The sequence below is a fragment of the Anomaloglossus baeobatrachus genome, chromosome 6 (assembly GCF_048569485.1).
Source record: "Anomaloglossus baeobatrachus isolate aAnoBae1 chromosome 6, aAnoBae1.hap1, whole genome shotgun sequence".
NCBI classification, from domain to species: Eukaryota; Metazoa; Chordata; class Amphibia; order Anura; family Aromobatidae; genus Anomaloglossus; species Anomaloglossus baeobatrachus.
The window spans coordinates 306,061,392-306,089,366 of record NC_134358.1 but is presented as its reverse complement, the minus strand read 5'-3'; the positions used below and the strand labels follow the sequence as shown (position 1 = coordinate 306,089,366).

At 43.2% G+C, this 27,975-nt stretch overlaps 1 protein-coding gene across 1 annotated transcript in view; it reads right to left on the bottom strand.

Annotated features, from left to right (window-relative positions):
• AHRR (aryl hydrocarbon receptor repressor) overlaps positions 1-27,975 on the bottom strand; it is a 359,460-nt gene that overhangs the window by 295,070 nt on the left and 36,415 nt on the right. Inside the window, exon 3 of the mRNA XM_075316523.1 lies at positions 24,783-24,964. Within this exon, the coding sequence (XP_075172638.1) occupies positions 24,783-24,964 (182 nt within the window). The remainder of the gene's footprint in view (positions 1-24,782; positions 24,965-27,975) is intronic.

The following is a 27,975-nucleotide window of genomic DNA, read 5'->3' as shown; positions in this document are numbered from 1 at the left end:
GAAACAATGATACCAAGCACCAGCCTCCTTTTAAAGTGTCCAGTGATGTCATTCTTACTTAATCATGACTGATTGATCGCCAGCCCTTGATTCATCAACACCCACACCTGTGTTAATGGAACAATGACTAAAACAATGTTAGCTGCTCCTTTAAGGCAGGAATGCAATGCTGTTGAAATGTGTTTTGGTGGGTTAAAGTTCATTTTCTTAGCCAATATTGACTTTGCAAGTAATTGCTGTGAAGCTGATCACTCTTTATGACATTCTGGAGTATGTGCAAATTGCCATTAGAAAAACTTAAGCAGTAGACTTTGTAAAAATTAATATTTGTAGCATTCTCAAAACTTTTGGCCATGACTGTACTCTTAAAGTTTACATCACTCCCCCTTTTCAAATTCCAAAAACAATTCTAAGAATATTTCAACTTAGCACAACTTTAAAGGCCTGATGTTTCAAATCTAAAATTATTTTGCCGTACGATAAACACTATAAAATAATTGACGTTTCTTAGTCACCTCACTAAAGCAAAATACACACACACGCAAATTTAGAAACATAATAAAGCATCATTATACAAAACAAAATCATCATTTTGTGCAATGTAACATAGATATAAATATAGATAATCAGACACTGTAAAGGGGGTATTACACGCAGCGATATCACTAGCGATATCGCTGGTGAAAGCACCCGCCCCTGTTGTTTGTGCGTCATGGGCAAATCGCTGCCTGTGGCGCACAATATCGTTAGGAGCCGTCACAAGGACTTACCTGCCTAGCGACATCGCTGTGGCCGGAGAACTGCCTCCTTTCTAAGGGGACGGTTCGTGCGGCGTCACAGCGGCGTCACTAAGCAGCCGCCCAATAGAAGCAGAGGGGCGGAAATGAGTGGGATGTAACATACCGCCCACTCCTTCCTTCCGCATTGCCGGAGGGACGCAGGTAAGCTGTACTTCGTCGTTCCCGAGGTGTCACACGTAGCGATGTGTGCTGCCTCGGGAATGACGAACAACCTGCGAGCTAAACAATCAACGATTTTTTTGAAAAGGAACGACATGTCAACGATGGATGATAAGGTGAGTATTCTCCATCGTTAACAGTCGCTCATTGCTGTCACACGCAACGACGTCGCTAACGATGCCGGATGTGCGTCACGGAATCCGTGACCCCGGCGATATATCGTTGTTGTGTGTAACGGGGCTTTAATTTATTATAACACAGTGAATACATGGTTAACATCATATGACATAATCCAAAGTAAATAAGGAGAATAGTTCAACAATTGGTTTTGAAGCCATACGTGTAAAAATAATTTTGAAAGTAACTTACTTCATTAAAATAGTCCAAAAATGACCCATGTGGAGCCGAATCTAACAATAAAATTAGACCAAACAGAAAAAAGGAAAAGGTCCTGAGCACTGCACTGGACCATCTTGGAAAAGGGAAAAAACCCATATATATGCAGCAACCATCCGTGCATGCATATATATTTATACATATATATATATTATATATATATATATATATATATATATATATATACAACGGGTGAAATAAATATTGACACAACACCAATTTTCTAAGTAAATATATTCTAAAGGTGCTGTTGACATGAATTTCTTATCAGATGCTGGTAACAACCCATCAATCCACTCTGGCAAAGAAATCAAGCCACATATGTACATGAATTTAGTATGTCTAGTAATGAGAAATAACAAAGCAATCCTACCATTTACTGATAAATAATATCAGCTTATTCAACTGATGGCCTATGAAAAGGAGTCTCATTACTAAAGTGTCACACAAGAAACATCTCATGATAGGTAAATCCAATGAGCTGTCTCAAGATCTTTGCAGTCTCATTGTTGCAAAACATACTAATAGCATTGGTTGCAGAAGAATTTTTATAAGCTATTGACGGTTTCAGTGAGCACTATTGGCGCCATAATTCAGGAGAGGAATTAACATAACTTCACCATAAACTGGTGACAACCAGGTGCTCCCTTTAAGATTTCGGACAGAGGAGTAAAAAGAATTATCAAAAAAGTTGTCCAAGAGCAAAGACCCCCATGTGGAAAGCTACAGAAAGACCTGCAATCAGCAGGTACAATTCTTTCAAAGAAAACAATAAGTAATGCACTCAACCTCCATGATCTGTATGCACGCTCACTAAGCAAACCTCCACTGCTGAACAAAAAGCATGTTTAGGTGCTTTCAAAGTTTGCTGAATAGCATTTAGACAAACCTGTGAAATATTGGGAGAATACAGTCTGGTCAGATGAGACAGATATGTAACTGCTTGGATGCCATAATACGATGTTTGGAGGCCAAAAGACAGTGCATATCACCTCAAAATCACCATACTAACAGTGAAGTTTGGAGGTGGGAGTATCACGGTGTAGGGCTGTTTTTCAGCATATGGCACTAGCAACTTCATATAATTGAAGGAAGAATGAATGGACAAATGTACAGAGACATTCTTGATAAAAATCTGCTGCCATCTACTAGGATGATGAAGATAAAAAAAGAGTGGACATTTCAGCAAGACAATGATCCCAAATACACAATGAAAAAACTCCAATTTTAATCATTTTTTTGTACACCCCTTGGTACTACAGGGGCAGACCCTAAATTGAATCAGTCTCCTGTAACTTCTAGCAGCTGACAATATAGTCCCAATATAATTTCCTTCAACAGAAAGAGTCTTCTCAGCTGTACTGCAGTATCTTCTCCTTCTCACACCATACTGTGTTGGTAATATATCTATTCACTGGATCATGTTTTAACAACATGTAAAAGGTCATTATTTTTTTTTTTAGCTATTAATTAGCAGCTTGGTGAGTTTGAGTTGAATTTCCTGAAATTTGCAATTTCACATGAATTTGAAAAAAAACCTTACCGTACCATTTCACACATGGTTGAAACATGAGAAAGGGGACAAATGTCGTTTTGAGTGGACTGAGCGAGCTTCTACATAATGTCCAGCAGCTCTACCATCAGATCTCTGTATATAGAGTGGATTTTCATACCTAGTACAGCAGTGGCTCGTACACCACGGGGTCATTAAGGGTGAGTGGTTCCCAGTGGAGCAGAGTCGGGTGCCCGGACTGGTAATTTTTAAAAGAGAGTTGGATCCCCTCCAGGTTCACTGGGTCTATGAATTAGACACTTCATATTGAAATTGAATGTATTATTCTTGTGGTCTCCCCCCGGCACACCATTTTCAGTATTGAGGTCCATTAAATTTTTTTAGACAAAGACTGAGTTTTCAAGTAAAATTCAGCAGAGCTGGTGAATATCAGGTTTCAAGCGCTCTGCTCATCTCTTCTAGTAACCCCTAAACGGACCATGACGGAATGTGTCAGGGTGTATTGAGCAGATACAGGAGCTGATGCTAAGTACGGTATTCACAGCTGGAATTAGTAGCAGCAATCAGCACTGCTACCCATCGCTGCTGTAAAGTGCCATAACATTTTTTTTAAAAAAACGATAGCGGAACTGGATTTTTTTCAGCATTTGACCACACATGGAATTTACTTGCCATTTTCCGTTAACCTATGCGGTAAAAGTAATGATAACATTGAAATCTACAATTTGTATGGCCAAAAAACAAGTCCTCAGACGACTGTTGACTGCACACAAAAAACAACTAAAAAAACTGAAAACTCAAAAACTAAAATGGGCTGTGTTCTTAAGGGATTAAAAATGCAATATTTAATTGTGAAGCAATTCTCCATAAGTTATTTTTTTAAATTTCTTTATGTATCACTAGAGTTGAAAAAAGAATCCTAAAATTACAAATCATAGTATGAGTTATTACATAACTAAGGAAGATGACTTGATTATAAAGAAAGTCATCTATAAACATGTCTGAATCCATATGAAGCTGCAAGCTTTGCCAGTAGCCCTGACATAAAATCAGAGAAGCTACCATAGCAGCGAGACAGGTTTTCAAAACATCTAACTAGTTATCGCATCTTTCCTGTGCTCTTTTCAAGGGATATGAGTCACTACAACGAGCGTACAGGAAATGCTTTTTTTTCAGTTTGGTAATTTTCATCACCTAAAATTAATTCGAAAAACTGGGAGACATTTTATAAACAAAAATCTAAATATAAAGCTGAATAAAAATTATACAACGTGGCAGATGTGTGAACATACGCTGTGGTTATAATAGGCCAAAAAGGAACTATAGTTTAAAGGTTGGTTATTCTTATATTTGGAAGTTATCCATACCCAAGCAAGTTCTATCTGACTGCTGGGACCCTCATCAATCAGCTGTGTTTATGTAGCAATGGTCAATTATGTGCTCATTCTTATTAGAGTGCCAAACTTGAGGATACCCTTTAAAGGTTATCCCATAACTCATAATGTCGTCTCATGTACATCCAAAAAACAAAAAAAAAGACTAATCGTGAGATAGAGCACACCACTGAATATAAATGTCCAAAAAGTTCATTACACACGTAAAACACAGCTTAAAACAGTACAATAAAAATTGCCCAAATATGAAGCACCTGCACCATGAAGAATGTGCCTATAAGTAGGATCATAAGCAGTGATGGGCAAACCCGAACTGTAAAGTGCAGGGCCGTGCCAGACACCTAGTGTTCATTTACAGACTCCGAGCACGGACTCCTCAGGGAAGTCCATGTTAATGTTCATATTCGGCTGCATGGATAAAAAATATAAAAAAATGAAAAGGAAGCAAAATGGCGATTAGCAGGACAATTATACTTACTGAGTTTCCATACGACTGTCTCACTACTTCTGGGCCTGCTCATTAAATCTTATGAATATTCACTGCTTCCACCACCCACACTCTGTGAAATGTCTTTTATTGGTTGCAGTTAGACAGTGCCTCCACCCTCTGTGTTGGCGCCTGTGATTGGTTGCCCTCACACTAGCTGCCTGGGTCCCCAAAATGGTCCTGTTCGTCTGTCACTCACACTGGTTCCAGGTCTGCTCATTAAACCTCATACATATTCATTGCTTCCCCTGCCCACCCTCTGTAACGTCATCTGTGATTGGTTGCAATCAGACTGTCGGCATGCTGGCATCTGTGATTGGTTGCACTCGCAGTAGCTCCAGAGTCCTAGAAGTGAATTGTAAAAATAAATAAATACTTAAAAAAATGGAATCAGGTCTCTTGTATTTTGATAGCCTGCAGAGATAAAGCAAACAGCACAAGGTTGCAGCCCCCAGCTGTGTACTTTATCTTTGCTGTGTATCAAAATATGAGGGATTCCATGCAGTTGTTTTTTTTAATTATTTAAAATAATAATAATAAAAAAAAAACACGTTGGGGTCCCCCCAATTATTATACGCAGCCAAGATAAAGCAGACAGCTGGGAGCTGATATGCTCAGGCTGGTAAGGTCCATGGTTATTGGGCCCTCTTCAGCCTAAAATAGAAACCCGCAGTCACTCCAGAATTGGCGTATCCATTAGATGCGCCAAATCCGGCATTTACTCTGGTCATCCAATTGCCCTGGAGCAGTGGCAATTAAGGTAATATAAGGGTCTAATGACAGCTGTGTTTTACCAAAAATCCCTGAATAAGTAATGGGAAAAGCTCTGTGAGATCCCCCCATTACTAATCGTCTAAGTAAAAATAAATAAACACAAAACAGAGAACAATCTTTTATTAAGAAACAAACACCAGTTTATTAACCCCAAAACACTCCTGCAGGTCTGACGTGATCCACACCATGACTTTTCACGATGATCCCGCCTCTGCTACATCATGAGGTTTCAGTCAGCGGTCACATTAGAAAATGAGAACAATCATTGCGGCCTGCAGGACACATTGATGGAGCTGCATCTGTGAAACAATGATGTCAGTGAGTTCACCTGAGGTCACAACTGTCGGTTCCCACGATACCCAAGCTATGACCTCAAGTGAACTCACCTGAGAAGTGAATATGTATGAGGTTTAACAAGCAGACCTGGAACCAATGTGACAGACGAACGGGATCACTTTGGGGACCGAGACAGCTAGTGCGAGGGCAACCAATCACAGGCGCCAACACAAGGGTGGAGGCACTGTTTAACTGCAACCAATAAAAGAAATAAAAGACATTGTCACAGAGGTTGGGTGGTGGAAGCAGTGAATATTCATAAGATTTAATGAGCAGGCCAGAAGTAGTGTGACAGTCGTATGGAAACTCAGTAAGTATAATTGTCCTGCTTTAATTGCCATTTTGCTTCCTTTTCATTTTTTTTATATTTTTACCATGCAGCCGAACATGAACATTAATATGCACTTTCCTGAGGAGTCCGTGCTCGGAGTCTGTAAATGAAAACTAGGTGTCTGGAACGGCCCTGAACCGTACAGTTTGGGTTTTCCCATCACTGCTCATGATCATACTTATTGGCACATTCTTCATGGGTGCAGGTGCTTCATATTTGGGCAATTTTTATTGTACTGTTTTTAGGTGTGTTTTACGTGTGTAATGAACTTTGTAGACATTTATATTCAGTGGTGTGCTCTATCTCATGATTATTTTTTTTTGTTTATTTTGGATGTCTTCGTCCTCCGGTGCCGGTGCGGCCCTCTTTCACCCATCTTCGTCCTCCTTCTGAAGCCGCGGTGCATGACGCGTCTACATCATACACACTCGCCAGTCCCGCGCATGCGCACTACAATACTGCTCAGGGCAGATCAAAGTGCGCCTGCTGAGGACCTGAATGCCGGCGAGTGTGTATGACGTAGGACGCGTGCACTGCGACTTCAGAAGGACGACAGAGGCGGCGACAAAGATGGCCGAAAGAGGCGGCAACGGAGGATGAAGACGCCCATCTGAGCCACATTCACCACAGTGACCGGTTTAGGTGAGTATTATAAAGTGTTTTTTATGTTGTACACAGTGGCCTGGGCTCTTATAAACAGCATGTTAGACTGCTGTATATAAGAGTCCACTGGTGGTGGCTGCAGCTTATAGAGCAAAAAACTGGTGACAGGTTCCCTTTAAGTAGTGAAAATGGCACACAACTTGTCATAAAGGCATATTAATAAGTTTTTTACAATTACTTTTAACAAGCATTTCTTATAATTGCCTTTAGAGTACCGCCTTTATAGTTAATGAGTGTAGCATTGATTGAGAAAGCACAGACAGATAATATTTGGCCATTGAAATAGGGCCAAAGTTAGGGTTAAATGCATGAAGAGTCCTCCCTATAAAAATCACATTGTTGGTAAAAAACAGTGAACAAGCCTGAATGTCATCCTAAGGTGAAAAAAACCTTTGACTATTCTGTCTTAAGGTAAAAGAGATGTGGCAGGAATTTTCTCATCCCTCCTCACCCCCTTTCCCCCCAAAAACAGGTTCTCCAGTACCTTGCGGGTCATAATTAATATTATTGACCAAAGTTTTGGCTTTTGATTTATTTAAAATGTCTTTCTTGATGAATCACTAGGTAACACTTACGGAGTACTTAAATGTTCATGTTTGTTTTATAATTTGTCTTACATGGAAAGTCTTGAGAGTCTGCAAATCACTTAAATTTGGGTCTGCCTGCATTGCTGCAAGAAATGTATATTAGTAACATAAAAACCCCTGCTTTCACCAGTCTGTTTACCTGCTTTCAGCAATATAGATATCAGAATATGCTCATTTGGAGTACAAATGATGGCAGTGAAGGGGTCAGTTTAGCACCTGTTTCTCACTAATCATGAGGATAAGCTACTGTAGAAGATTGCTCTAGTAAGCACAACATCCTGAGGAGGAGACAGGCCCTTTCACAACATCACCTTTACTCCAATTCAGTACGTTCTGATATCTATGAGAAATAGACCCTGGAAAAGCAGAGATTTAGAAGTCAGTTACATACAGTCCCTGACAGAAGTTCTGTCGCTTATCCATGTTATGTAAATAAAAGCTTATAACCTGGCTTTAAATTCATCCATTGGTTTTATAAATTACTCTTTTGAAAGCTGAAACCCTCCCAAATTTGGTTTAGGTTATAAAAATAAAGTTGCTACAAAGTTGAAATATTGATCATTTAATGAACACAGAAAGGTCAGATTTTGGCAAGACAAAAGTTTTGTCGCCCACAGAAAGTAATGTGAAATTCAAACAAATAATTAACCTCTAATACAAAGATATGTTGCATAACATTGGTGAATGAAGTTGTGGTGCTATTAGAGCCATATTTAATATTTTGTGTGACTTCTATGAGCTTGAAGGACTGCATCCATGCGGTTCAACAATGATTCATACAATTTGATGAAGTCATCAGGAATAGCAAAGAATGCAGTCTTACATGCCTCCCAGAGTTCATCTAGATTCTTTGGTTTTGTCTTCCAAGCTTCCTCTTTAATCCTACCCCAAACATGCTCAATGAGTTCATGTCTGGTGACTGGGCTGGCCAGTCCTTGAGCACCTTGATCTTCTTTGCCAGGAGGAACTTTGTTGTAGAGATGGATGTATGAGATGGAGCACCATCCTGCTGCAGAATTTAACCCCTTTTATGATTGGGAATGAAAAAGGTAGCTAATACTTCTTGATATTTTAGGCTATTGATATTGCCTTCCACCTTGCAAATATTTTGCACAACCCCATACTGAATGTAACCCCAGACCCTGATCTTTCCACCACCAAACTTAACTGTTTTCTGGATCCATATGGGCCGCAGTAGGTCTCCTGCAGTATTTCCGGTGGCTGTGGTGTAATTCAACTGAAGATTTGTCAGAGAAATCTACCTTCTGCTACTTTTCCAGCGGCCATCTGTTTAGCAGGCTATGGGACTTGGCAAATGCCACACGGCTTTTTAATTGCCTTTTGTTTAGTGCTGGTTTCTGGGCACTGATTCAACCATGGAGGCCATTTCGAGACAGAATCCTACAAACTATTATAGTTGACGCAGGGACTTGAGGTGACCAGGCCTTTTGGAGCTCTGCTGCAGTGGAAGAGGGATTGGCTTTGGATTTTTTAATATATACAAAAATAGTTACGGTAATTTACACAAGTTTGTTCACTAAGAATGAGTTAGCACTTCTCTCCTCCTCTGAGTGTTTTGCTTATCAGAACAGTCTCTGACCCTTTCACTGCCATCAGTAGTACTCCAAATGAGTACATTCTAATGTATAATAAAGAGAGGTATATAGGTTGGGTAAAAGCAGGGTTTGGTAACCACTTACATGCAGTTATTTTACAGTAAAAAAAGTAAAATGCCCAAATTTATTTTACTATGGTGTGCCCTGAAAGACGTACTTTTACGTCTCCAGAATTTATATAAAAGACATACATTAAACCAATGTACAGTACATTACGCAACTGTTGTGATTTCTATTCAGTTTTAGCCAATGGCAGTAAGTCTCACCAGTCTGAAGAAAAAAAATGAAACAAAAAATACAGAACAGAAAAGCTAAAGCAAAATGCTCTCTCCCTCTGTGTGGTCCTGCCTAAGTTTTGACATTGTACATTTTTAAGCATTTCCTAGAAATGATTCTATATGAACTGCATGAAATCCACAAACACACTTGAAATTTATGATGTGGAGGGATTTTTTCCTCTCTAAAAACAGGGGAGAAAAAACTATGGGAAAATGCCCTGATTATAAGTTACATCATTACGTATATATTACACATACTTTAGCCTATTTGCAGTATGCACGGTGTCGACCCATGGCATATCCCTAACCCGATCTTAATGTCCATCAGGATATAATTACTTATTAACACATACATAATATATATATATATATATATATATATATATATATATATATATATATATATATATATATATATATATATATTTATATATATGTACTGTATATATACAGTGCTGACCAAAAGTTTGGACACACCTTCTCATTCAAAGAGTTTTCTTTATTTTCATGACTCTGAAAATTGTAGATTCACATTGAAGGCATCAAAATTATGAATTCACATGTGGAATGAAATACTTAACAAAAAAGTGAAAAACAACTGAAAATATGTCTTATATTCTAGGTTCTTCAAAGTAACCACCTTTTGCTTTGATTACTGCTTTGCACACTCTTGGCATTCTCTTGATGAGCTTCAAGAGGTAGTCACCGGAAATGGTCTTCCAACAGTCTTGAGGGAGTTCCCAGAGATGCTTAGCACTTGTTGGCCCTTTTGCCTTCACTCTGCGGTCCAGCTCACCCCAAACCATCTCGATTGGGTTCTGGTGTCTGTGGAGGTCAAGTCATCTGGCGTAGCACCCCATCACTGTCCTTCTTAGTCAAATAGCCCTTACATAGTTCAACTAAATGCAAACCGTATAGAATAGCACGCCGCTGCAAGATGCTGTTGTAGCCATGCTGGTTCAGTATACCTTCAATTTTGAATAAATCTCTAACAGTGATACCAACAAAGCACCCCCACACCATCACACCTCCTTCTCCATACTTCACGGTGGGAACCAGGCATGTAGAGTCTATCCGTTCACCTTTTCTGCATCGCACAAAGACACAGTGGTTAAATCAAAAGATCTCAAATTTGGACTCATCAGACCAAAGCACAGATTTCCGCTGGTCTAATGTCCATTCCTTGTGTTCTTTAGCCCAAACAAGTCTCTTCTGCTTGTTGCCTGTCCGTAGCAGTGGTTTCCTAGCAGCTATTTTACCATGAAGGCCTGCTGCACAAAGTCTCCTTTTAACAGTTGTTCTAGAGATGTGTCTGCTGCTAGTGTGGCATTGACCTGGTCTCTAATCTGAGCTGCTGTTAACCTGCGATTTCTGAGACTGGTGACTTAGATAAACTTATCCTCCGCAGCAGAGGTGACTCTTGGTCTTCCTTTCATGGGGCGGTCCTCATGTGAGCCAGTTTCTTTGTAGCGTTTGATATTTTTTGCCACTGCACTTAGGGACACTTTCAAAGTTTTTCCAATTTTTCGGACTGACTGACCTTCATTTCTTAAAGTAATGATGCCCACTCGTTTTTCTTTACTTAGCTGCTTTTTTTCTTGCCATAATACAAATTCTAACAGTCTATTCAGTAGGACTCTCAGCTGTGTATCCACCAGACTTCTGCACAACACAACTGATGGTCCCAACCCCATTTATAAGGCAAGAAATACCTCTTATTAAACCTGATAGGGCACACCTGTAAAGTGAAAACCATTTCTGGTGACTACCTCCTTGCAGCTCATCAAGAGAATGCCAAGAGTGTGCAAAGCAGTAATCAAAGCAAAAGGTGGCTACTTTAAAGAACCTAGAATATAAGACATATTTTCAGTTGTTTCACACTTTTTAGTAAAGTTTTTTATTCCACATGTGTTAATTCATAGTTTTAATGCCTTCAATGTGAATCTACAATTTTCAGAGTCATGAAAATAAAGAAAAGTCTTTGAATGAGAAGGAGTGTCCAAACTTTTGGCCTGTACTGTGTATATATATATATATATATATATATATATATATATATGTATTCTCAGATATATGCATATTTATCTTTTTCTACTTATAATATGTCAGCATGCGACACCTCTTTTTTATCTGTAACTGTGTTCTTGTCCCATTTTTTTTAAATAAAATATTATGTGCATTGGACCCCTTTAAGAATTTATTTCTTTATTGGTGCCTTGTATATCCAATTCCACATGGTCTATGTTATTTATTTACTTTAATCCATTCACTAATTAGATTTTCTATCTCACTCAGTGAAACACTGATATACAGTGGGGAAAAAAAGTGTTTTGTCAACTACCAATTGTGCAAATTCTCCCACTTAAAAAGATGAGAGAGGCATATAATTGACATCATAGGTAGACCACAACTATGAGAGACAAAATGAGAAAACAAATCCAGAAAATCACCTTGTCTGATTTGGCAAGATTTTTTTTTTTATATTATGGTGGAAAATAAGTATTTAGTCATCTAAAAACACGCAAGATTTCTGGCTCTCATTGACCTGCAGCTTCTTCTTTAAGAAGCTCCCCTGTCCTCCACTTATTACCTGTAGTAATGACACCTGTTTGAACTTGTTATCAATGTAAAAGACACCTATCCACAACCTTAAACAGTCACACCCCAAACTCCACTATGGTGAAGACTAAAGAGCTGTCGAAGGACACCAGAAACAAAATTGCAGCTCTGCACCTGGATGGGAAGACTGAATCTGCAATAGGCAAGCAGCTTGGTGTGATGAAATCAACTGTGGGAGCAATAATAAGAAAATGGAAGATATATAAGACCACTAATAATTTCCCTCGATCTGGGGCTCCACGCAAGATCTCATCCTGTGGGGTCAAAATGATCACAAGAACGGTGAGCAAAAATCCCAGAACCACACGGGGGAACCTAGTGAATGATCTGCATAGAGCTGGGACCACCATAACAAAGGCTACCATCAGTAACATACTACGCCGCCAGGGACTCAGATCCTACAGTGCCAGACAGTGCCAGATGTGTCCCCCTACTTAAGCCAGTACATGCCCGTTCCCGTTTGAAGTTTGCTAGAGAGCATTTGGATTATCCAGAAGAGTATTGGGAGAATTCATATGGTCTGATGAAACCAAAGTAGAACTGTTTAGAACTCCATGTTTGGAGGAGACAGAATACTGAATTACATCAGAAGAACACCATACCTACTGACTAAATACTTTTTTCCCCACTGTGTATATTATGCACCCCATAGTATATTAGTGACATGCATGGTACATACTGCCTAAAATATTTTGTGCTTTGAAATTTATGTTGTGGAGGGATTTTTTTCCTCTGTAAAAACTGTGGGAAAATGCACTGATTATAAGATACAGGTTCTGCAATAAAATCATCATTTAGGGGAGCATAGTATACAAACAGCAGGAAAACTGTGCTGGAAAATTTGCTAATTAAAACTATTTAGGAGCATAGCTTCCCAGACTGCTGCTATCCATGTAAGCAGTGATTGACAAGATGTGTTTACATGCCAATGCCAATATGGTCATCCTCAACTACTGGAAAGAGGTGGGAGGAGGTGGAAGTTCATAACTGTGAGTCTGCGTTATTATTTGATAGCTCCTATTAACCACATGACACATTATTATTTATACAGTTTTTGCAGATTGGCAACCACAGCTCTCTAATTCCCTACATCTAAAAGACATTATCTGGAAGAGAAAGAAAACAAAGAAAGAAAATACTCTTATCAATAAATAAGTAAATCCTTTTAATTAGGAATTTTAATACAAAATCACCACAAGGGTGGTAATAACTAAAGTACATTAAAATAGCTGTCAATAAGTAATACCAACAGAAAGATGTCCTGGAATGTTACTAGAGCTAAAGAGTAATATATTATGGCCAAAACGTGAATATGCCACTCTCGACTATATAATTTCACATGAATAACACATGTACTTACTTTTAATGTAGCATTTGGAAATAAAAAAAAATCTTTATGGTCTAATTTGTGTAGTAAAACACACTATATGGGCATAAGTACTGGGACACACCTCTTAAGCAGTAAACTCAGGTTCTTCATTCATTGCTATTGTACAGGTATATTATTTCTAGGCTCTAGCTATGTAGTCTGCCTTTACAGACATTTGTGAATCAATGAGATGCAGCAGTCAGTTCCTGAAATGTATTTCCTTCTAAATATTTCATGATGAACTGTGAGAGGTATTATTGAAAAGTGGAAGCATTTACAAACCACAGCAACTCAACCACAAAGAGGCAGACTATGCAAAATTACATAAAGGTGCATAAAGTGCATAAAGGTTGACAATAATTTGTGGACTCATTAACTGCAAAGTTCCAGACCTTCTTTGGCATTACCTTCTGCACATAAACTGCGCACTGACATGTTCAATGCATTGGTTTTCGTGGCCGAGCAGCTACATACGAGCCTTACACCACCAAGCACAATGCCAAGCATAAGATGGAGTGGTGTAAAGCATGCTGCCACTATTCTGTGAAAAGGTGTTCCGAAGAGTGTCAAATCATGCTTCTCTATACAATAGATGAGTCTTCATTTAGCGAACGCCAGGAGAGAGTTAAGGCCACGTCACACTAAGCAACATCGCTAGCAACATCGCTGCTAACGAACAACTTTTGTGATGTAGCAGCGATGTTGCTAGCGATGTTGCTGTGTGTGACATCCAGCAACAACCTGGCCCCTGCTGTGAAGTCGTTGGTTGTTGCTGAATGTCCTGGGCCATTGTTTAGTTGTTGCTCTCCCGCTGTGAAGCACACATCACTGTGAGTGACAGCGACAGAGCAACAACTAAATGTGCAGGCAGCAGGAGCCGGCTTCTGCGGACGCTGGTAACCACGGTAAACATCGGGTAACCAAGAAGCCCTTACCTTGGTTACCTGATATTTACCTTCGTTACCAGCGTCCCCGCTCTCAGCTGTCAGTGCCGGCTTCCTGCTCTCTGCACATATAGCCGGAGTACACATCGGGTAATTAACCCGATGTGTACTCTGGCTATGTGTGTAGGGAACAGGGAGCCAGCACTGGCAGCGTGAGAGCGGGAACGCTGGTAACAAAGGTAAATATCGGGTAACCAAGGTAAGGGCTTCTTGGTTACCCGATGTTTACTGTGGTTACCAGCGTCCGCAGAAGCCGGCTCCTGCTGCCTGCACACGTAGCAGAGTACACATCGGGTAATTAACCCAATGTGTACTGTGGCTAGGTATGCAGGGAACCAGCGCTAAGCGGTGTGCGCTGGTAACCAAGGTAAATAGCGGGTTGGTTACCCGATATTTACCTTAGTTACCAAGCGCAGCGTCGCTTCCACGCGGCGCTGCTGGCTGGGGGCTGGGACACTGGTTGCTGGTGAGCTCACCAGCAACTCGTGTAGCGACGCTCCAGCGATCCCTGCCAGGTCAGGTTGCTGGTGGGATCGCTGGAGCGTCGCAGTGTGACATCTCACCAGCAACCTCCTAGCAACTTACCAGCGATCCCTATCAGGTTGGATCGTTGTTGGGATCGCTGGTAAGTTGTTTAGTGTGACTGGGCCTTTACTTGTCTGACTGCATTGGTGGAGAAGTGAGAGAACACAATCCAATTTGTTTGTTCTTATAGTATCTATCTTGTCTTATAACTAATGATGTCATAGGGCTCAGCTAAAACTGATAGGAAGGGAAGTTTCACATTTCTGTTAACACCCCTACTGCTCTTATTGGTTCATAGTTCAAAGGGGACTATTCCTTTGTCCATGACCCTATATAAACTGGTCACATGTACAAATAAAGGAGAATTCTTTGAGTACACCATACTAAGTGTGTGCTGTGTTGATTTCCCGAGCGCTCGTAAAAAAAATCTTATTAATTTGGAGTTCAAGAGGCATAGAAGGAGTGTATTTTGCTCACAAGGAGGAATAATGCTATGTGGTTATTTGTCATGTTTTGGATTAGGCCCCCTAATTACAGTGAATGCTTCAACATACCAAGACATTCTGAATGAACAAATGCTTCACACTTTGTGCAAACAGTTTAGGGACAGACCTTTTCTGCTCTGACATGAGTGTGCCCCAGTACAAAAGGTAAGGTCTATATTGGAATTGTTGAGTGAGCTTAGTGTGCTAGAACTTGACTAGCTCACACAAAGTCCTACCCTCAACCCTATCAAAAACCTTTGGGATGAGTCAGGGCCTTCCAACTAATTAGTGTCTGATCTTACAATTGCTTTTCTTGATGAATTGGCCAAAATTCCCAGTCCCCCTTCAAAACCTTGCAGAATGTCTTTCTAAAGAGGGAAGGATGTCTTGGCTTTAAAGTGGGGACCACCTCCATGTTAATATCTATAAACTTAGAATGGTATGACATAAAAGCTCTTGCGGATGTAAGGCGTATGTTCCAATACGTTTGTCCATATAAAGGTTGTTTGTGCTGAGTCATTTCTGGCCAGTTATTTTTACTCATGATTCTTTATAATTTATCACATGTATACCACATACAATCAGTATCTTTCTTTCATTTCTTTTTTCGTGAAATGTGTACTACTTAGCATGTAGTCTAGTTTTCTGATGACTGGCCTTTATAAACCAACTGTCAAAATAGTAAAAAAGGTTTACCATGAATCAAGTTAGTTGTAAATACTAATTGGGTTTGTTAGTCAGCTCTGTTTTTTACTGGTTTCAGTAGAACCTCTGCATTGACCACATACCATTTACTGGGTGCTTTGGGGTGCTTTCTAGGAGCAGCGTATAGGAACTGTAAATTTGTTCTCCGGTTATATGAAACTCTGAAGGGAGGGCATTAATGATTGCAGGAACTGGCATTTTAACATATCTTTTTAACTGATATGTAAATAGCAATATGTCAGATTAGATTGCTGCTGATGCAGCATAGTTCAAGTTCAGTTTTCCCAAAAAAAGAACAAAATTTTAAAGAAACATTTTAAAGCATTGACTTTGGCACCAGAATGAAATAAACTTCGGTCTAATGCGGGCGTCACACGGTATGATCTATCGTGTGATCGTACCCGCCCCCGTCGTTTGTGCGTCACGGGCAAATCGCTGCCCGTGTCGCACAAAGCCGTTAAACTGCCATCACACGTACTTACCTGCTGAGCAACCTCGCTGTGGGCGGCGAACATCCTCTTCCTGAAGGGGGAGGGACGTTCGGCGTCACAGCGACGTCACACAGCCGCCGGCCAATAGAAGCGGAGGGGCGGAGATGAGCGGGACGTAAACATCCCGCCCACCTCCTTCCTTCCGCATAGCCGGCAGGTGCCGCAGGACGCAGGTAAGCTGTGTTCATCGTTCCCAGGGTGTCACACGGAGCGATGTGTGCTATCCCGGGTACGATGAACAACCGGCGCCATGAAAAATAATTTTTTAAAAATAAGCGACATGTACACGACTCACGATTTGTGACCGATTCAGCATCGCTCGGAGGTGTCACACAACACGACGTCGCAAACGATGCCGGATGTGCGTCACAAAAAACGTGACCCCGACGATGCATCGTACAATAGCTCATCTCGTGTGACGCCCACATAAGGGTTGTTAAAAGAGTATTCATTCTTATTTCAACAACTAAATATTTTTATAATAAGAAATCTCTGTTTTTAAATGAGCAAATACATGTCTGGGAGACTGATATTATGGCATGATAAGTTGCATCTATCTATCCTTCTATCTGAGCAGTATACAGTGGAGGTTGAAAGTTTGTGAATCTGTCAGAATTTTCCATATTTCTGCATAAATCTGACCAAAGACTACATCACATTTTCAGACATGTAATAAAAGTAGATAAAAACACTCAAACAATCCAATCAAATAAATTAGTGAAAAGTATTACTTTTTTGTTGAGGAAAATAATTCAATATCTCATGTTTGTGAGTGGAAAAAGTATGTAAACCTTTGAGATTAACAGATAATTTCAAGGTAAAATTAGTGTCTTCAGTCAATGAGATGATGATCAGGTGTGAGTTGGCGACCTGTTTTATTTAAAGAACAGAGATTTATTAAAGTCTGATCTTCACAACAGATGTTTGTAGAATTCTTTCATAGCACAAACAACAGAAATTTCTGAGACTAAAGCGGGCTTTACACGCTGCGACATCGCTAGCAATGTTACGAGTGATAGCACCCGCCCACGTCAGTGGCGCCTCATGGGGGGATCGCTGCCGTAGCGAACAATATCGCTACGGCAGAGTGACATGCAATTACCTCTTCACCGACGTCGCTGTGGCCGCCAAACAATCTCTCCTTTAAGGGGGAGGTTCGTTCGGCGTCACAGCAGCGTCACTAAGCGGCCGCCCAATAGAAGCGGAGGGGCAGAGATGAGCGGGCGGAACATCCCGCCCACCTCCTTCCTTCCTCATTGCGGGCGGCCGCAGGTACGGTTATGTTCCTCGTTCCTGCGGTGTCACACATAGCGATGTGTGCCACCGCAGGAACGACGAACAACCTGCGTCCTGCAACAGCAACGATAATTGGGATTAGACCGACGTGTCACCAATTAACGATTAGGTGAGTAATTTTGATCTTTAACGGTCGTTCGTGCATTTCACACGCAACAACGTCGCTTACGAGGTCAGATGTGCATCACAAATTCCGTGACCCCAACAACATCTCATTAGCGATGTTGTTGCGTGTAAAGCCCACTTTAGAAGAGTCAGACAAATTGTGTACAAATGGAATACAAATTCAAGACAATAATTACCCTTCCCAGAAGTGGTCGATCATCAAACGTTACTCTAAGAGCAAAGCATATAATTGTCCGCAATGTCACAAAGGAACCCAAGTTAACCTCTAAGTAGCTAAAGGCCTCTCTCACATTAGCTAAAGGTGGACAGTGTCAGGAGGACACTGAACAAGGAAAGAGCCATCAATGCATCAAAAAAGAATGTTGCTACCTATCTATGGTTTGCTAAAAATCATTTCAATAAGCCAGAAGGCTATTGTAACAATATTTTGTCAGCAGATGAGACAAAAATAGAACTCTTTGACTTAAATGTGAATTTTTATGTTTGGATAGAGAAAACACTGCATTGCAGCATAAAAATCATCATATCATTTGTGAAACATATTGGTACAAATATCATAGTTATGACTTGTTTTGGTCCATCTGGGCTAGGATGGCTTTCCCATCATTGATAGAACAATGAATTCTGAATGTTAGCAAATTCTAATGCAAAATATTAGGACATCTGTCAATAAACTGAATCTCCAGAGAATGTGTCCTGACCTTAATCATATAAAAGTATTGTTGAAGCGCCTGAAGCCAGCAGTCCATAGGAAAAAAACACAAATATAACAAAGATGAAGCTGTTTTGTAGGGAGGAATGGGCTAAAACTCCTCTAAGCCAATGTGCAGGACTAATAGGCAATTACTGGAAATGTTAAGATGCAGTTAGTGACATACAAGGGGGGTCACACTAGATACCGGAAGATAAACTTCACATGAAAACTCATAGACAGGGGCGTAACGATCGCGGTCGCAGAGGTCGCCACTGCGACCGGGCCCGCAGGGTTATAGGGGCCCGGCAGCCGCTCTGCAGAGCCGGCTGCCGGGCCCCTATGTGTAGTGCCGCTGTGTAGTGGCCGACTGTGAGATCGTTAGGGGGCCGGCCTGTGAGTCAGGGGGGCCCAGTGTCTGCAGGGGGCAGAGGGGCCCCTGACCTGGAGAGGTCACCAGGCGTTCCTGACCTGCTGCAGAGGAGATGTGCTCCTGCACGGCAGACGGAAACCATCCCTACCAGGACCTGCGATGATGTCACGCCCATGTGACTGTGTGGGAGGAGACACAGGATGCCGGGGAGAAAGCAGGAGAAGATACTTCGAACACATGAGTGGTAATGAGAAAAGAGGGGACATGAGGGGAGGGGCTGCAGGGTGAGGGGCATATGAGGGCTGCAGACTGTGACAGAAGCATGTGAAGGGTGCAGAGCGTTTGAGAGGGGTAAGTTGGGGTACAGGCAGGGTGAGATATGTGGGTCAGGGTGTGTGTGTGTCTGATATGGGGGTGCAGGCTGTATAGGGAGCAGGGTGTGTGACATATGGGGGCAGGGGCCAGAAGGAGCAGAGAGGTACTTGTTTTTTTATTTTGCTGGCTGCATGACACATATAGGCCCGGAGAAGCTGCCTGCATGATACATGGAGGCCCTGGTGGGGCTGGCTGGCAGGCTGCATTACACATAGAAGCCCTGGGGGCTGGCTGTATGACACATGGAGGCCCTGGGGGGGCTGGCTGCATGACACATGGAGGCCCTGGGGGGGCTGGCTGCATGACACATGGAGGCCCTGGGGGGGCTGGCTGCATGACACATGGAGGTCCTGGGGGGTCTGGCTGCATGACACATGGAGACCCTGGGGGGGCTGGCTGCATGACACATGGAGGCCCTGGGGGGGCTGGCTGCATGACACATGGAGGTCCTGGGGGGTCTGGCTGCATGACACATGGAGGCCCTGGGGGGGCTGGCTGCATGACACATGGAGGCCCTGGGGGGGCTGGCTGCATGACACATGGAGGCCCTGGGGGGGCTGGCTGCATGACACATGGAGGCCCTGGGGGGGCTGGCTGCATGACACATGGAGGCCCTGGGGGGGCTGGCTGCATGACACCTGGGGGGGGGCTGGCTGCATGACACATGGAGACCCTGGGGGGGCTGGCTGCATGACACATGGAGGCCCTGGGGGGGCTGGCTGCATGACACATGGAGGCCCTGGGGGGGCTGGCTGCATGGCACATGGAGGCCCTGGGGGGCTGGCTGCATGGCACATGGAGGCCCTGGGGGGGCTGGCTGCATGACACATGGAGTCCCTGGGGGGGCTGGCTGCATGACACATGGAGGCCCTGGGGGGGCTGGCTGCATGACACATGGAGGCCCTGGGGGGGCCGGCTGCATGACACATGGAGGTCCTGGGGAAGCTGGCTGCATGACACATGGAGGCCCTGGGGGGGCTGGCTGCATGACACCTGGGGGGGGGCTGGCTGCATGACACATGGAGACCCTGGGGGGGCTGGCTGCATGACACACAGAGGCCCTGGGGGGGGCTGGCTGCATGACGCATAGAGGCCCTGGGGGGGCTGGCTGCATGATGCATAGAGGCCCTGGGGGGGCTGGCTGCATGACACATATAGGCCCGGGGGAAGCTGGCTGCATTACACATGGAGGCCCTGGTGGGGCTGGCTGCATGACACCTGGTGGGGCTGGCTGCATGACACATGGAGGCCCTGGTGGGACTATCTGCATAATACATGGAGGCCTGGGGGTGCTGGCTGCATGATACATGGAGGTCTATGGGACTGCATAATAAACATGAAGGACAGCTTATACATAGACTATAGCAGCGCATTATACATGGAGGTCTATGGGGCTGTATTATAATACATATAGGACTATGGGGGCTACATTATAATATATGGAGGACTATGGAGGCTACCTTACACATGGTCTGTGGGGGTGCATTATAAAGCATGGGGGACTGTGGTGCAGTATAAAATATGGAGAACTATGGGAAATGCATTATAATACATGGAGGACTATGGGGTGCATTCTAATATATGAAGGGTTATGTGGGACCCTTTATACTATATGGAAGGCTATGTGGGGGCCATTATTGTATTTGGAGAACTATATACGAGGGAGGAAAAAGATACAAGTATGGGATGGGAATGTTTTGTGCTGAGGGAAAAGGGCTCTTTCCCATGCTCTGCTATACATCTCTCAGCACCCAGCTTTCCCATGCTCTGCTATACATCTCTCAGCACCCAGCTTTCCCATGCTCTGCTATACATCTCTCAGCACCCAGCTTTCCCATGCTCTGCTATACATCTCTCAGCACCCAGCTTTCCCCTGCTCTGCTATACATCTCTCAGCACCCAGCTTTCCCATGCTCTGCTATACATCTCTCAGCACCCAGCTTTCCCATGCTCTGCTATACATCTCTCAGCACCCAGCTTTCCCATGCTCTGCTATACATCTCTCAGCACCCAGCTTTCCCATGCTCTGCTATACATCTCTCAGCACCCAGCTTTCCCATGCTCTGCTATACATCTCTCAGCACCCAGCTTTCCCATGCTCTGCTATACATCTCTCAGCATCCAGCTTTCCCATGCTCTCCTATACATCTTCTCTCAGCACCCAGCTTTCCCATGCTCTGCTATACATCTCTCAGCACCCAGCTTTCCCATGCTCTGCTATAATTCTCTCAGCACCCAGCTTTCCCATGCTCTGCTATACATCTCTCAGCACCCAGCTTTCCCATGCTCTGCTATACATCTCTCAGCACCCAGCTTTCCTATGCTCTGCTATACATCTCTCAGCACCCAGCTTTCCCATGCTCTGATATACATCTCTCAGCAGCCAGCTTTCCCATGCTCTGCTATACATCTCTCAGCACCCAGCTTTCCTATGCTCTGCTATACATCTCTCAGCACCCAGCTTTCCTATGCTCTGCTATACATCTCTCAGCACCCAGCTTTCCCATGCTCTGCTATACATCTCTCAGCACCCAGCTTTCCCATGCTCTGCTATACATCTCTCAGCACCCAGCTTTCCCATGCTCTGCTATACATCTCTCAGCACCCAGCTTTCCTATGCTCTGCTATACATCTCTCAGCACCCAGCTTTCCCATGCTCTGATATACATCTCTCAGCACCCAGCTTTCCCATGCTCTGCTATACATCTCTCAGCACCCAGCTTTCCCATGCTCTGATATACATCTCTCAGCACCCAGCTTTCCCATGCTCTGCTATACATCTCTCAGCACCCAGCTTTCCCATGCTCTGCTGTACATCTCTCAGCACCCAGCTTTCCCATGCTCTGATATACATCTCTCAGCACCCAGCTTTCCCATGCTCTGATATACATCTCTCAGCACCCAGCTTTCCCATTCTCTGATATACATCTCTCAGCACCCAGCTTTCCCATGCTCTGCTATACATCTTCTCTCAGCACCCAGCTTTCCCATGCTCTGATATGGGAAAGCTGGGTGCTGAGGGAAAGATGTATGACAGAGGGATTTTAGATCATGGGAAACCTGGGTGCTGTGGGTAAAAGCCAAGTGTCAGCATCATTATCCCGTACCCTAAGTGTTGTGTACATGGAGGGGGGCCCCGGTCTAAAGTTTGCACCAGGGCCCATCAAACTCTAGTTACGCCACTGCTCATAGACATGTATTATTGGATCATTTCTTGAGTAAAAAATGACAGTGTTAACATTTTGACTTATTTGTTTGATTTAGTTCTCTTTATCTACTGTTTAGATTTATATGAAAATCTATTGTGATATTAGGTTCAATTCATGTAAAATGTGGAAAATTCTGAAGCGTTCAAAAACTTTCAAGGACAACTGAGTGTAAAACATCCTTACCAAAATTTACAAGTGTCACATTCAAAACAATTCAACATAAATGGGTTTAAAAACCAAACTGAGACGAAGCTCGCACATTCTTGCTACTAAAAATGTAAACCTGGATGCTATGTACTGGTTTAGCTTAGATAACATAACAAACCACGTGCCATACAATGACGAATGCTGAATTTTCAATTCCACACAGTGCACTGCATAGTAAAAATCAATTGCCCAATACAACATATTTCAGCAATTATTGAAAATTACTGTTTGCTTTATGCAGAAAATGGCAAGTAACAGAGACTGTGTAATTCGGAGAAATAACTGGGAATGTCTGAAAAAGCCAACTTTCTATAAATCATTGTACATAATATTAAGTTAAACAACATAAAAAAGAGTCTACAATACAAAGCTTGAGATTTGCCATATGATGTGTTCTTGGTATTTCTTTATCCAGATATTACCTCTAAAGTTTATTCCAATTTTATGATAAACTTTACATACAGTGTGTTTTGTTTGATTGTTTTTGTTTCACTTGTGTTACATTTTTGCATTTACTAAAAGGAACACATAAAATCATCACCAAAAACACATTTTCATATGTTCCTAACATAATAAAATTCTTAAAAAATATGCCTTTTTTAGAAAACATTTTAAAACACTAAAAAGGTGGGTGAGATGGATGGAATATGTCACAAGGTTTTTTTTTCTAGTCTTCTGAGAGCAGCATAATGTAGAAAAAAAATACTCTGATTCCAATGATGTATAACTTAGTTTACTGGGTGTAGCGGTTGTGACACAATCAGAGTTTATGGCTGTAGCATGAAGCAGAACTCAGATGCTAACCCCACCCATACCACAGCTCTCTGTGTACATTATCTATAAACAGTGAGATTTTAATCAGTGATGGGGACATGCTCAGTCTAGCAGGAACCTGAGTTCTGACAGTGTTAATCTCCTGGTGATAAAACAATCATTTTATTGAAACCGAAGCACACAATCTACTAAGTGACACATCCCTGAAATCAGTGTCTCAGTTCCTATCTCATGCTGTTTTCAGATTACATAGTCAAAACCTACTGACAGATTCCTTTTAAAGGGTTTATATACAAATAAAAAATAGGATTCCCTTCAAGTATGAAATGCAGATTTCACAAGGTTGTAATTTTAAGTTTATACATATTTTATTTGGTCTCATTTAGTCAGTAAAAATGTTTCCCTACAAACGCTAAATAAAGTAGTTCACAACATTTTTCGCCAAGCAGCAAATAAAAGCATAATATGAAGCACCAGCCTATACACTTAGCCTTGTCCTCCTGCTCTGTATCGCCTCTCTAAAGCTAGGTTCACATTTCCGTCAATTTGTATCAGTCACAATCCGCGGCTCTGGTAAACAACGGAATCCGTTTGGCGGATTCTGTTGTTTCCCATAGACTTGTATGAGTGGCGGATTGCGACTGATGACCTTGTGTTGCATCTGCTGCAAACAAACAACGCAGAATGTAATGTATTTTGGGCCGTCAAAATTAACGCACCACGCAGGAATCCGTCGCAATCCGTCAAGCTTGTAATGGATGTCTATGGTGCTGGATTCCGTCGTAATCCGTCTTACGACGGAGTCCAGCGCTGGCATGCCCAGCATGTTTGGCACACCCACTGGGCTGTCCCAAACACAAACGGATCATGACGGATCTGTCAAAAAACGGACGCACAGCGGATGTAACGGACACGATGGATCAGTTTTTTCATAGGATTCCTGTGAACAGAATCTTGTGAAAAACACATCCGTTGCGTCAGTTGCCATCTAAAAAACGACAGATTAGTCGCTGACGGACTTGACGGATTTAAAACATGTGAACCTAACCTAAGAAACAATAGCAGACCTATTTAATACTAGAATAGACTTCTAGACTGGACCGCCTATTCTGCACACATCTGTAAAGTAATCCACAGATAAATCTCCAGATACTAAAGAACCAATGTCTAGCACTGTACATTAGTCAAGAATAAAGGCTAAAAAAAATAAATGATGAGAATAACAATAGCACAATTGTCCCTCTGCAGTTATAACCTACCTTGGAAGAAGCTTTTCACACGTAAATAACTGACACTGAGACGAAGTATGGAAAGTTTATCCAACTTTGTGATAATTTCTGGAGGAAAAGGCAGCAGACTGGCCAGTCGGTCTAATTCTGCATTCAGTCGATCGCGGTGTCTCTTGGAAGGGTTTGATTTTTCACTCCCGGATGATGGTCTCCTATGACAGAAGATCACAAAGAATACATAAGTTATCATTTCAGCTATGTATAGAACTTAAACGGGTTGTCCATATTTGGGGACTTTTTTAATTTAAGTGCATGTAACGGGAGCAAAAAATCATTGTTGCAATTGGACTTCATTTCAAATTGTGCACCATTTGCCTCTGTGTTAGGCCCCCTTCACACGTCCGTGAAAAACACGCACGTGGGTTACGTTACGTTTTTCGGGTCCGTGTTCCGTTTTTATGGTACGTGTGGCATCCGTGTGAATGGCGTATGCTAGCCGTGTGTGCGTGTGGAATGTCCGTGTGTGCATGAGATACATAAGTGACATGTCCGTGTGTTGCCCATGTGGAATGTCCGTGTGGGATGCACAATGACGTTGCTACATGCCAGCTGACAGCAGACAGCGATGCGCGATGAGAATGAACTCGGGTGAACTTCACCCGACTTCATTGTCATCCCGCGGCTCTGTCTGTGTCGCATCCTGATTAGCGGTCACTCGTGAAGGACTCACCGTTGACCGCTAATCCTGAGTGACTGAAGTGTGCAGCGCGGTTAGCGCTGCAGTCACTCAGGTTACCCGCGGCTAGCTGGATCCTCCACCCGAGACTGCAACTCACCCGTGACTTCATCGCTGTCACTCGGGCGACTTGCTGTCACAGTAGGAGGATCCAGCGGTGGCCGCGAGTAACCTCAGTGACAGCACAGCTGAGCTGAGCTGAGTGAACTTCACCCGACTTCATTGTCATGCCGCGGCTCTGTCTGTGTGCCGTGTACTGATTAGCGGTCACCTGTGAAGGATTCACCGGTGACCGCTAATCCCCCGAGTGACTGAAGTGTCCCCCCCCTCTCTCATACTCACCGATCCCCGATCACCGGCGCTGCACGGCGTTCACACTGCTCCGGCGGCTTTTTCTAATTTGAAAAAGCCGGCCGCTCATTAATCAATCTCGTAGTCCCTGCTTTCCCCGCCCACCGGCGCCTATGATTGGTTGCAGTGAGACACGCCCCCACGCTGAGTGACAGGTGTCTCACTGCACCCAATCACAGCAGCCGGTGGACGTGTCACTATGGAGTATAGAAATAAATAAATAAATAATTTTAAAAAACGGCGTGCGGTCCCCCCCTATTTTAATACCAGCCAGATAAAGCCATATAGCTGCAGGCTGGTATTCTCAGGATGGGGAGTCCCACATTATGGGGAGCCCCCCAGCCTAACAATATCAGCCAGCAGACGCCTAGAATTGCCGCATACATTAGATGCGACAGTTCTGGAACTGTACCCGGCTCTTCCCGATTTGCCCTGGTGCGTTGGCAAATTGAGGTAATAAGGAGTTAATGGCAGCCCATAGCTGCCACTAAATAATAGATTAATCATGTCAGGCGTCTCCCCGAGATACCTTCCATGATTGATCTGTAAATTACAGTAAATAAACACACACACCTGAAAAATCCTTTATTAGAAATAAAAAACACAAACACATTTCCTGGTTCACCAATTTAATCAGCCCAAAAAAGCCCTCCATGTCCGGCGTAATCCAGGATAGTCCAGCTTCGCTTCCAGCTCTGCTGCATGAAGGTGAGCGGAGCTGCAGAAGACACCGCCGCTCCTGTCACCTCCACGCAGCAAATGAAGAGAGCCGCGTGATCAGCTGAGCTGTCACTGAGGTTACCCGCTGTCACTGGATCCAGCGGTGGCCGCGAGTATCCTCAGTGACAGCTCAGCTGATCACGCTACTCATCTCAGTTGCTGTGTGGAGCTGACAGGAGCGGATGTGTCTTCTGCTGCTCCGGTCACCTTCATGCAGCAGAGCTGGAAGCAACGCTGGACCATCCTGGATTACGCCGGACATGGAGGGCTTTTTTGGGCTGATTAAATTGGTGAACCAAGAAATGTGTTAGTGTTTTTTATTTCTAATAAAGGATTTTTCAGGTGTGTGTGTGTTTATTTACCGTAACTTACAGATTAATCATGGAAGGTATCTCGGGGAGACGCCTGACATGATTAATCTAGGATTTAGTGGCAGCTATGGGCTGCCATTAACTCCTTATTACCCCGATTTGCCAACGCACCAGGGCAAATCAGGAAGAGCCGGGTACAGTTCCAGAACTGTCGCATCTAATCTATGTGGCAATTCTGGGCGTCTGCTGGCTGATATTGTTAGGCTGGGGGACTCCCCATAACGTGGGGCTCCCCATCCTGAGAATACCAGCCTGCTGTTGTATGGCTTTATCTGGCTGGTATTAAAATAGGGGGGACCGCATGCCGTTTTTTTTAATTATTTATTTATTTTTTTACTGCACAGTATAGACACGCCCACCGGCTGCTGTGATTGGGTGCAGTGACACAGCTGTCACTCAGCATGTGGGCGTGTCTCACTGCAACCAATCATATTTGCCGGTGGGCGGGGAAAGCAGGGAATGCGAGATTGATTAATGAGCGGCCAGCTTTTTCAAAAGAGGAAAAGCCGCCGGAGTTTAGAGAACAGCCTGCAGCGCCGCGCCGGTGATCGGGGAACGGTGAGTATGCGAGAGGGGTACTCCATTCAGTCACTTAGGTGATTAGCGGTCACCGGTGAGTCCTTCACGGGTGACCGCTAATCAGGACGCGACACAGACAGAGCCGTGGTATGAGGATGAAGTCGGGTGAAGTTCACCCGAGTTCATTCTCAGCGCGCGACTCTGTCTGCTGTCAGCCGGCATGTATCAACGACATTTAACATCACACACGGACATTTCACACGGACAACACACACACACACATGTCAGTTAAGTTTCACACGCACACACGGCCATTCCACACGCACACGTGGTTGCCATACGCCGGACACACAGCCACCGCACGTGCGTTATTTACGGACCAAAAAACGGATTACGGACATGAAAAACGGCCCGTATTACACGTGCGTGGTTATCAAGGACGTGTGTTTTAGGCCTTAAATGGAGTCACCGATGATGCATCAGCCTCTGCTCCCTGATGACGCTTCGTTTGAGTATCCCAGCATGC